The 12,328-nt window shown below is 42.2% G+C and overlaps 1 protein-coding gene across 1 annotated transcript in view; it reads right to left on the reverse strand.

The window, feature by feature from the left end:
* Nucleotides 1-415: 415 nt before the first annotated feature.
* dhfr (dihydrofolate reductase) overlaps nucleotides 416-12,328 on the reverse strand; it is a 58,088-nt gene continuing 46,175 nt past the window's right edge. The window contains exons 5-6 of the mRNA XM_078564453.1: nucleotides 4,988-5,103; nucleotides 416-2,056 (exon numbers count right to left, since the gene is read on the reverse strand). Of these exons, the coding sequence (XP_078420579.1) occupies nucleotides 1,972-2,056; nucleotides 4,988-5,103 (201 nt within the window). The 3' untranslated portion in view covers nucleotides 416-1,971. The remainder of the gene's footprint in view (nucleotides 2,057-4,987; nucleotides 5,104-12,328) is intronic.

Here is a 12,328-nt window from a genome sequence, read left to right on the forward strand (position 1 = left end):
TTAAGTGCACTTTTCAAAATTAGCCACTGGGATGTTTTTGTCAGGCAAATCATTGATGATAAAGACATTGTAGGCCTCTGTTTCCCAAATTCCAGCACATGACTGTGCTGGAATATTGATAATATGCCTGCCTCGGACACAGAGTCTTCAACATGTACAGCATACTCCTCCAAGTTCTTCCAAAATCCATGCATTGGAGTTGGGAAACCTGCTTAATGTCCAGTTCATTTAAGCTCAAAAACCCAACAGTGCACCTTGAACTAACACTGGCAATCTTTTCATCAGAATCCTTGAAAGAGTCTTGAACTAATATTAGCTGTAGGTGTGCCTGTCAGAAGAATAAATTGCCGATTGCCACTGGAGGTTAATCTCTCCCAAACACATGGCTACAAGGCAAAAGTATAAAACAATGTCATTTTGATGCATACAATTCAAATTTTAATTATTTCCTTTGCTTTAATCAGATTTTACATATCGGCAATGTCATGGGCTAAAGCCACACTATGCAACAAAGCTCTGGCCAGTAATAAGATTATGGGAAGAATTTTCCAGTCGGCGAGCGGGGGTGGGGCCCGCTTGCCGATGGGTAAGCTGATGTGCGGTGACATCGGGCGGGTGTCCCGACGTCACCGCGCGTCATTTAGATTTTCAGTTCGGCGGGATCGCAGCGGAGTCGGCTGCACGCCTGCCAAACTGTCAAAGGCCTATTAAAAACTAATTAAACCAGTTAACTGAGCTGCCCATCCAGCCTTCAGGTTGGCGGGCAGGTGAAGAGCCCAGGCGGCCTTCGCATTTTTCATGAAACCTCATCCACGGGTGGGATGAGGTTTCATGAAGTGTTTTAAAAATCAATAAAAATTATTAAAAAGATTCATTGACATGTCCCAACTCATGTCACATGAAGGGACATGTCTTAAAAGTTTTTTTCCCCTTTATTTAAATTTTAAAACCTTAAACTAATCTCGCTGAGGCAGCTTCATGCCTCAGGGAGATTTCTGCAGTCTTTTGTGCACATGCGTGAAAGGGCACAGGCCCAGACTCATGGAACCACCCCCACCACCGCACAGGGAGCGCTCAGTGCTTCCAGGCGCACGTCACACTGGGCGGGCCTTAATTGGCCCACCCACGTAAAGTGGCGGCGCGGACCCAATTGGGGCCGTCGATCTGGTTCGCACTCGCCCACCACTGGGTGGAATTCAGTCCTATGATTCCTAACACGTACATGGGAGTTGTAATGTTATTACAAGCCAAAAATATTGTTGCAGGATAAAGACAGAGACATAATACAAGGATTAAAAGATGATTTATGGGTTTCTTGTACTGAATTATTTCACTTTTTATATTTGAACTTGGTCAAGTTTTCTGTTTTCCTCATAGGTGAAGGGATAATTTGGGAAACAGAGGCCTACAATGTCTTTATCATCAATGATTTGCCTGACAAAAACATCCCAGTGGCTAATTTTGAAAAGTGCACTTAACCTCACACCATGGTTCATTTGCTGACCAAGCTGGCCATTTTCCCAAACATGTCAAGAGACTTGGCAATTAAAACTAGGGGCGGGATTTAATCCAGCCTGTCACAGCTCGAGGTGACATTCTCATAATCCTGCTGCCCTGTCCTTGTAGGTTGTAGATGTTGCAGGTTTGGTCGACAGATCAAGCATGCTGCTTGGACTTGGGTGGTATTGAGCTTCTTCAGTGTTGTTTGACTTCTAGTCGTCACAGAAATGAAATGGCTGGGCCAGTTGGGTTTTCGATCAATGCCTCCCCAGGTTGTTTATGATGAGGGACCTGGTGAAGGTTATCACCTCCGCAGTGTTCTTCAGAGTAATGTCCTTATTCTTTAAGATTCTAACAATTATTTTTATTTATAAACACATTCAATTTCTAAAGGTTAAATCACATGTGATAAGAGCATTAGACATTTCGGAAACGCAACACAAATCCACTCATGTGCAGCATTTCTTTAAGCTATGCTTGGGCGATCCTTTCATAAACCTCAAATTTATACTGAATCCCATTGTCTTCCTGAACATCAGTAGGAACGTCAGGGAACCTGTGTAAAAGCACAAGACAACTCAGGCTTATTCATGAGCATTTAGAACTTTACAAAAAAAAACTGCAGACTTAACGGAAAAACTCATCTACAATCTTCTTTCATTCAAACAAGGCAAAATACAAATGCTCATGTCTCAGAGAGGGTTAACCTTGGCTGGACCAAATTCAATATCAGAGGAAAATCTATCCCGGGATATCCTCTTAGGTTCTTCGAATTCAGGGAACCAGCTTTGTTTTAATATAGCAACGCCATTTTTTTTGTGCGTTTGACGGTCAAGGTGTGGGATGTTAGCGTAGGGTGGTGGGAACATTTTCACTACCAGGAACCCAGTATCAGTACCAAGCAGGTCAGGTATAACAGTTAAATGTAAAACTCTCCCTCCACTGTGTCATCATGACATTTTTCCACTTATGACCAATAACCATCCCATGAACTTTCAGAACGAAACTCCCAATTCAGCAAGAATCAGTGCTAAATTAGCCAGCACTTTTGTGTTGTAGTCTTACACGCACTCAGGGCTACACTGAGACCACTCAAAGCTACTTCGTGTTGGGATCTTACAGGCAGGAGGCAGCGGGGAGTTCCTCTCATCAATCTGGTTGAATTCAAATCCAAAATCCCAGGGGAAAAATACAACTGGCCATAAACTAATTCTGAAATTAAGCATGTAACCATTTGGAATTGTTAGGATTCTGGGCTGACTGGTTTTGTTGAAGCACTTGTGCAGTGACACTGAACTAAATTGTAATATTACAGTGACAGAAATGCTTAGACATCAATACTGTTACTACTACCGTATACCACTGACCCTAAAATAAACACCTGTTTTAAACAATTGACTTCTGCTCACCTAGTTTTTTTTCCCCATCCCTTTCCATTATCTTGTTGCCAACTTTGGTTGGAGGTATTCCTGGAGAGTTCAATCATGTGACCCATGACCATGTGGCATCTGAGAACGTGGCATGGGTCACGTAATGGCAGACCACATGACATCTGCAAATGTCGATGCATTTACTTTATATTATAACAGTTGAGTCGCCTGTTGTTAAGTATCTTTGGCTGTGGTTTTGTGCCAGCAACTGTTACCCAAGAATTTCAGAGACCCAGAAGACTACCGCGAGCCGGCAAAGGGGAAACCGAAGGTGGGGAGGAAGAATCAGGGGCAGTAGGAACTTTGATTCCACCAGTAACTAATAATGATGCACTGAAATTGTATAACTAAACTAATTTCCCCTCATAACTAACAGTAATACAACAACTCACTGACAGCCTATTTATAACTGATGTGTTCTAGGTGTAAGACTCAGATATGCCACCAGTAACCAAAAGTAATCCTCTAACCCACTGACATTTATCCTATAACTATTAACAGGATCCCCTTGTACTTCACAAGGTCCAGTCAGGTACCTCAGTTGAAACCACTTTTCACAAACCGATCTATGTACCTTTCTCCTTGGACCCTAGGTCCATGCCAAAGTGACAACTCTGAGCTAAAAGGCTCAATTGCAGCTGACCTGTAAGTGCACCTCACACTTCAAAACCAGGCAGTACAAACTGACAGAATCTAAACTGAGATAAAGCACAAAGGCCAGGGGTCTTGGTTTTTGGGACACTTTGTTCTAAACTCACTTCAATGACATTGCTAATACATTCTCTGAGCTCGGTCTTAATCAAAGGGGTTTTCATGGAATAGAAATGACAGAATTGGAGAAGGCTGTTCAGACCTCAGTGCTGGAGCTCTCTCCTGTTACCACATTCCCTGCCTGGTCTTTATATATTCTCCAATATTTATCCCATTTTAAATGATGTTCGGTTTCTGCCCTTGATAGTCACTGTGGTGAAGCATTTCATAGAATATAAACCTTCAGCTGAAAAACCTTCCTTCTTCCTTAGTTTCTGTTCCCCATTCACCCAACAGTCGAAACATTCTTTCACTCCTTATCCACAGTGAAGTCCCACGGTTTCACTCAACTTCTTTACTGACTACTCTCTGTGCTGATGGTCCCAACTCTGCATGGAATGCTAGGCCCTACCTATTTCCCCACTCTCTTTCTCATAAGAATTAAAGAAAGATGAGCAGCAGTAGGCCTTACAGCCTGCTCTGCCATTCAATACAATCATGACTGATCTTCAGCTTCAACTTTACTTTCCTGTCTGCTCCCCTTGATTCCCTGAGACACCAAAATTCTGTCCATCTTAGTCTTAAAAAAATTCAACGATGGAGCATCCACAATCCTCTGGCGTAGAGTATTCTAAAGATACACAACACTTTGGGTGAAGAAATTGCCCCTCATCCCAGCCCCTTATCCTGAGTCTGTGCCCCATGTACTAGATTCCCCAGCCAGGGCACACAATCTCTCAGCATCTACCCTGTCAAGCCCCTTTGGAATTTTGTATGTTTCGATGAGGTCACCTCTAATTCTTCTAAACTCCACAGAATATAAGCCCAATTTACTCAGCCTCTCATCATAGGTCAACCCCCACCGTGGGAGCCCCAATCCCCCAGCACCCAACTCTCCCCCACTGTCACCTATATCTGATCCAAAGACCCTGGACAATAAACATGGTAGTGTATGCACACAACAGAGAATGGGGATGCTGTAGCATTTTCTCAGATACTGAATTCTCAAATGCCACTCTAGTTAGCAAGCATAGAATTAGAATCATAGAGGATTGAAAGGCAAACTGCAGAAAGGCCTGTTCAGCCTCAAGGTGATTTCCCCAACTACTTTAAATTAAACTTCAAAACATTCATTGCACATTTATAGCTATAATCAGGAACTGGTCAGGTTGAATCTAGAATTGCTTTGGTACTAGGAGAAGATCTCAATTCTAAGAGCCATTCCTTAAATTGAATATTTACACCATTTCAGGAAGAGGACTGTTAGAAGCTACTTCGCACCCGAGTTCTGCAACAGAATGACTTACTGAGGAAGGAGTTTGAACTTATTTAAATTGATCTCCGGTATGAAGGTATCACTCTCAAAGTCTTGAAGGACACGAGTCATAAAAAGACGATGTGACATTGGACTTTCCATGGCCTCCTGGGGAAATAGATTTTTAAAAAAAAAATGAACAACAGCCACTGCTTTGCTCCTTTTAATTGTCAACCTTCATTATTTATCCCTCAATCATCACTAAAACCGATTATCTGGTCATATTCACATTAGTGTTTGTGGGAGCTTGCTGTGCATAATTTGTCACTGTTGTAGGAAACACAGCAGACAACACTTCAAAAGTCCTTCATGGGCCGTAGAACACTTTGGAGTGAGATCATGAAAGGCGCTAAGAAAATGCCAGACCCTCTTAATATCTTCAATAAAAATTGTAAAAATACATGCAAACAATTAAATTGGGACTGGTTTTTTTCTGGGCATAATTACTTCTGGTGTGATAGTTTATCCTGGTATAGGTGTACACTGTAAGTGCAATATTATTCAACAGAATTAAAAAAAAACAAAAAGTAGCAATTTTACCCAGAGTAGACTATTTAAATATTACTCTCCTGGTTCTCTGTTGCTTAAAACAGCTTGGTGATCCTGTACCAATCTTGTCAAAAGACAACTATCCTGGAGTTTTGTTTGGAATGAGTTTATGCTTAGAGCTGAAAAATTGAGCTTTTTTGGCTCAGTTAGTCTGTCAGATATATCTAATTCAGTATAGTATGAGCTTTGTGTAGATTAAAAAAGGTAAATTCTGACAGAATTCACCCTTAATTAACCTTGTCTTATACCCAGTGAGACACTGCTATCGCCCACACTGTTCATCCTCACAGGCTCAGAGGAAAAGTGTCAATTTAATTGAAAATTCTTAAGTGGTTTTCTTCTGTATTTTGAATTCACAAGCAACACTCTAAACTCATGAAATTTTCATCCATCATTTGAACTTAAATCTAGGTTTTAGAAGTGAAAGAACAGTGTTTTGACCGAGGCACTCAGTCCCCCTCCCACAGTGCACAGAGGCAAACAATGTTACACTGAGATTTATGTAACAAATCTCATAGAAACTTCTGAATATGGAGCCACTCCATCTAATTAAACAATACCATTTCAGTTAAGTGACAAAAATTTCTCAGAATGAACAACAACATGCATGCAACTAATGAGAGCGGAGACCACAGGAGTCAAGATGATGACAGTAATATTTATTTACTGTGCTTAATATCCAAAAAGCAGCCAAACTCAGTGGAATTCTTTAGATAATGAATAATGAGATGTGAAATGAAGACCCTGTCTAACATTCTCAGCTGGCACAACATGTTGTGTTCTAGACAACATTCCCATCCTAATCAACATCATCAAAAACAGTCTATTTGAACATCTGTTTATACAGTGTTTGTGGGACCTTGCTGTGCATAAATTACTTGCTGCATTTGCTAACGCAACAATAAAAGTGCTTTTAAAGTAACTCATTCGCCGTTTAGCCCTTGGGCCCTGAGAAATTGAAAGGCACTAGCTTTTTTATTTTTTCCACTTTGGGATTAGACAAAGCTATCAAATAAAAATTTCTTTGCAGGGGTTATCAAAATGGTGGGCAGTGCAAATAACAAGAAATAATGCATCAAAAACATGGAGGAGTACGGGTCTTTTACGTATCTGGGCCAGTAAGGTTGTAAAATCTGTGTTCACAGAAATTTATAGCACAGGAGGAGGCCATGCGGCCCATCGTGTCCATGCTAGCTGACAAGTAGCCACCCAGCCTAATCCCACTTTCCTACTTTTGGTCTGTTGCTTTGTAGGTTATGGCACTTCAAGTGCATATCCAGGTATTTTAAAAATGTAATGAGGGTTTCCACCTCTACCACGCTTTCAGGGAGCGAGTTCCAGATCTCCACCATCCTCTTTGTGAAAAAATTTCTCCTCGAATCCCCTCTAACCCTCTCGCCTCTTACCCTAAATCTATTACCTCAATATTGGATCCCACAATCCAAGAGTAATAGGGCCTTCCTATCCACTCTATCCTGGTCCCTCATAACTGTAAACACTTAAATTAGGGCTCTCTCAGCCTCCTCTGTACCAAAGAAAACAATACTAATCTATCCAGTCTTTCCTCATATCTAAAATTCCTCATAAATCTCCTCTGCAGCTGCTCTAGTGCAATCCCATCTTTCCTACAGTGCAGTGACCAGTACTGCACACAGTACTCCAGCTATGGCCTACCAGTGTTTACATAGTTCCAGCATAGCCTTCCAGGTCTTATATTATATGCTTTGTCTAATAAAGGCAGGTATCCTAGATACCTTCTTAACCACCTTCAGGGATCTGTGGATATACTTGCCAAGTTCTAACTGTTCCTTCACACTTCTCAGTATCCTACCTCCCTTGCCTGATTAGCCTTTGGGATGTGAGTGATGCTGGCAAGACTATCTTTCGTGCACATCCCTAGCTTCCCTGAGAAGAGGGTGCGGGGCCTTTTTCTTGAACCACTGCAGTCCTTGTGGTGAAGCTGCTTAAACAATGTTAGGTAGGGAATTTGAAGATTTTTACTTGATGGTGAAGAAGTAACAAGGGTGTGTGCACAAGTCAGGGTGGTAGGTGACTTGGCAATTATTGTTCAATAAGGATGTGTTTAGAATAATCACAACAGAAGGTAAAGAGAAAGGAAGTGCAAAATATAATTCATCCAATTTATCAGTCAGGAAAGCTTATTAGGCATTATAATTGTTAATTGCACATCAAATGTGTTTTATTGCATGCAGGTAGCGGGCATTAACTGGGGATTCATTTGAGCACCATATATAGACAGAGACAAAACTGTGCTTGTTGGGTTAGAAAATATATGCTTGTAATGTGTAACTCTGTAAATAAAGAGTGTGTAAAGATTGGCTTCAGTTCTCTCCTTTACTAACTGGCTTTCTGGAATAGACCAATAATGACAATCCATGCAACTGTCAGTGCAGGACCTGGCTAGAATGAAAAAGCCCATTAACAGATGGGATAACAAATATAAAGATGTGTCTTTTGTTATTGTTTAGACCCCATCTGGAAATCTGGAATAGTGCAAGCAATTTTTGTCACCTAATCGACGAAGGATATTAATGCTCTGGAGAGGGCACAGTCAACAACAACAAAAAAAGATGCCAGACATCAGGAGATTAAATTACTAGAAGTAAAAAGCTGGGTTGTTTAGAGGAAGAAAAGATAAAGTTTGAAGTTACCTAACTTAGATTATGAAAGGAATTGATAAAAATTAGTTCAAGCAAACTGTTCGCTGCAATCATGGGCAGAATTTTGCCATCGACGAGCAGGGGGCGTGGCCCGCTCGCCGACACGTAACTTGACGTGAGATGACATCGGGCGGAACTCCCGACGTCACCGCGCCCCATTTAAATTTTCAGGAAGGCGGGGGCGCAGCAAAATCAGCTGATGGCCCACCGACCTGTCAATGGCCAATTGAGGCCATTGACAGGATCATTTAAACAATTAAAGGACCTGCCTGTCCAACCTTAAGGTTGGCGGGCAGGCCAGGAGCCCCGGCGGCAAATAGAAAAAACATGAAACCTCATCCACAGGCGGGATGAGGTTTCATGTAGGGATTTAAAAAGTTTAATAAAGTTAATCTGTAAATTATGAATATGTCCCACCTCATGTGACATGAGGGGGACATGTTAGGGAATTTTTTTTCTTCTATTTTTAATATTTTTTAACGTGGAAGCGATCTCCCTGAGGCAGCACTTAGCCTCAGGGAGATGTGCGCTCTTTCGTGCGCATGCGTGAAAAAGCGCACTCTCGCTTTTAGGGAATCCCCCCCCCGCCCGCACAGGAAGCGCAGAGCGCTTCCAGTCAGATGTCACGCTGGGCGGGCCTTATTGGCCCACCCATGTAAAATGGCGGTGTGGCCCGCTTCTCCGGCGGGGATCGGCTCCCCGCCCGCCGGAGATTGGGTCGGGCCCGCCCATCCAACAGGCAGAAAATTCTGCCCCATATTTTTTTTCCTTTCACAGGGTGTAGGCGTTTTTGTCAGCATTTTTGTTGCCCATGCCCAAGTGCTCTGGAGAAGGTGGTGGTGAGCTGCCTTCCTGACCAGCCACAGTTTAAATACAAAGGGACACAAAAAATAGGCTAAGGGTTTCTAGGAGCAGAGTAAGGCCATTCAGCCCCTTGAGTCTGTTCTGCTGAGGATGGAGGTGAAGTTATATGCAATGTTTTTTAAAAATCACAAGAGTAACAGACATGTGGAGTAAGTTACAAAGATAAGATTATTAATGTGGGTGAGACGCAGAATTGAGAATTATGGTGAGAAGCGAAGTCTAGAGGCTGAAAAAGCAATAAGGAAAAGACATGTGGATCCTAATAGCCATTTCCTGTTCCTAAAATTCTTCATCTACTTGTACTTTCATTAAATACGTCTACACAATGAATCCAACGCAAGATATGCTATTCAGTTGATTAAGTGTGGTCAGCTACCCAAATTTAACCTTATTTAACACTTATGAAACATCCTTTGTTTGTAGATTATTAAGGTACGTTCCTTTTGTGCTTAAGCACCTCTATAAAGGTCTATGATACTGGGGGCTGCTCTGAGGAACCACTCCTTTCAGTCCTCAAACGTGGCCCCAAACTTCCTGTCATTATAATTCTTCACCTTGCTCTCACTCTGACCTTTCTGTCCTTGGCCAGCTGCAGCGTTCCAATAAAGTTCAACACAAGCACGAGGAACAGCACCTCATCTTTCAACTGGGCACTTTACAGCCTTCTGGACTCAATGTTGATCTTAGTAATTTTAGATTGTATTGTCTACCCCCACTGTGTTTCCATTTTCTTTGCTGGTTTGATTCTTCTCCCTCTTGTTTTTCTCTTATTTCCTTTTCTTTGCTTTTGGAATGCAGCTTTTTAGGATTCTGCTATTCACACCTCTTTTGTTTCTTTACTTGTCCACTTCCTTTGGCTTTTGCACCATGAAACCTTTTGTCACTTAATTTCTATTGCCATCCACCCTTTCATAGACCTTCCCTTTTGTGGATTTTCCACCCCTCGCCCACTGACCCCCACTTTCAGATGCTCAAAACCTATTACATTTCTAACTCTTCCCAGTTCTGATGAAAGTTCTGCAACATTAACTGTTTCTCTCTCTACAGATGCTGCCAGGCTTGCTGAGTATTTCCCACATTTTGTTTTTATTTTATAACATTCAAGAGTTTAAGTTTCAACAAATTTCTTTCGTTATTCTTTCATGGGATGTGGGCGTCGCTGGCAAGGCCAGCATTTGTTGCCCATCCCTAATTGCCCTTGAGCTCAGTGGCTTGCTTGGCCATTTCAGAGGGCAGTTAAGAGTCAACCACATTGCTGTGTGTCTGGAATCACATGTAGGCCAACCCAGGCAAGAATGGTGAAAACGGTTTTTGCTGTGCATTGTAACAAAATGGCAAATCTATTCTTGATAAACGGGGGGTATAATTTCTTTACACAAAGCAAAAAGAATAAAGGAGGGAATCGCCCCTGCAAATGATCAAATTCCGTCATCCTCTTGATTCAGTCAACTAAGTGTAAAGCATTAACCAGAAATTCATCAACCCTCTACTATATTGGACTGTGGCGCAGCTAACAATAGCAGTCGAAGTTACGCTACCTTCGAAGAACGTAGCTTCTCCTTTTCCTCTCAACCCCTACGCTAAGGCCCGAACTTTTGTTCCCGGGTTGGGAGCGCAGGGACAGGTCCTCTGTGCACCTGACCCCAGGAAAAAGAAGCCCAGAAGGTCAGATTTTTGTTCATGGGTGGTGAGTTGCATTAGTAGCCCACAGGGTGCAGACCTGAAGTGGACTGGATTATGAATCCACAAGGTTCAGACCTGCTCCTACCTGGTCTAATCTGCACATTTTGGGTTTCAGACACCTACCTCGCTAAAGTGCTGATTTAGGTGGGCAGCTGCCTCCAGGAACCATGGATGTGCGATTTATAACCCACCCCCATTCTCCCCCATGCCGTGAAAATGGAGGAGGCTGGGTTTGGGGCTGGGGCTTCTGGGTTCAGGCCTCTGCCAGTCTGCATCTGTGTGAAAATTCAGGCCCAGTGTCTTTGAAATGGCACCGAAAGAGCTGAAGTCTAATATTTACACACTTTATGACTGTTTCTTTCTGACTCACAATTCAGATGTTTCTGCTGCTTTTAATTCTCAGATAATGTCAAATCAATAGGGCTCTCTCAGATATTTTCAGTGGCCTTGTCCTTTCAATTTTCTATTCCAAAGGAATTAGTTTACAGATTTAGATTGACACAGCTTTCAAATAAACTAGAATAAATTCCTGGATTCTCCCGAGGTTTCAAAACAATTTATGGTGATTAAAAACAAATCCTAGTTGAAAAAAATTGTTACCCTACACCCCGAGCTGGAATTTCCTTTTTAACCTGGAGGATTCATTTTTTCTTCCAAGTCTTCTCATATCTCATGCTGGTTGAAAGCTCTGACAGACAACCTACACAACCTAGCACCACGACATGACAGAGCCGAGGCCTTAACGTTTATGGAAATAGCTGGAACCAGCCCAATTGCTGGCACAAACCAATCCAACTGCTCCATGCCCAGGATGCTAAAGATCCATCACTTCAATCAAGAAACTTGGTCTAAGGACTGTCATGATAACAGCTGATTGTGGCTGTGGACGGCGGTATTAGATACTATACGGTACTTTGTACTATATACAGGGTCACCTGACTTGGGGGTTGAAGGTCAGATAGCACATGTTGGACTGTGTCTTGATAGAGTTCAGACACCGCAGATATGTGTTCATGTTAGGAAAATGTGTTATCAATAAAGTTAGCTCAGCAACAATGTCGACGGCCTGTGCGCATCATTAAAAAAGAAGTAAGAAACAAGTCAAGGACCAGGGCCCATAGTGAAGGACACTACCAAAGGTTGAGAAGAACAGCAAGATTAAGGTGTCTCAAAAATTTTTATAGCGCCTTTCAAAAACTCAGCACATCCCAAATGCTTTACATCCAATTAAGTACTTTTGAAGGAGGATAGTAACTGCTGGAATGTAAAAAACAAGACAGTCAGTTTGTACATACCAAAATCACATGAACAGCAATGTGAGAACTAAGAGAAAAACACAGATCGTCTGGTAGTTAAGATTAAAGGATAAATATTCGTCAGGACACCAGTCAGAATGTCCCCACTCTTCATCGAAATAGTGCATTAGGATCATTTATGTCCAGCCAAGGGGAAGGACTGGGCCTCGGCTTAACATCTCATCTAAAAGCTGGCACCTCAGACAGTGCAGCACTCTTTCAGTACTTCACTGAAGTGTCAGTCTAGGTGATGTGCTCAAT

This window comes from Cetorhinus maximus, chromosome 2 (genome assembly GCF_964194155.1).
Source record: "Cetorhinus maximus chromosome 2, sCetMax3.hap1.1, whole genome shotgun sequence".
In the NCBI taxonomy this organism is placed as follows: Eukaryota; Metazoa; Chordata; class Chondrichthyes; order Lamniformes; family Cetorhinidae; genus Cetorhinus; species Cetorhinus maximus.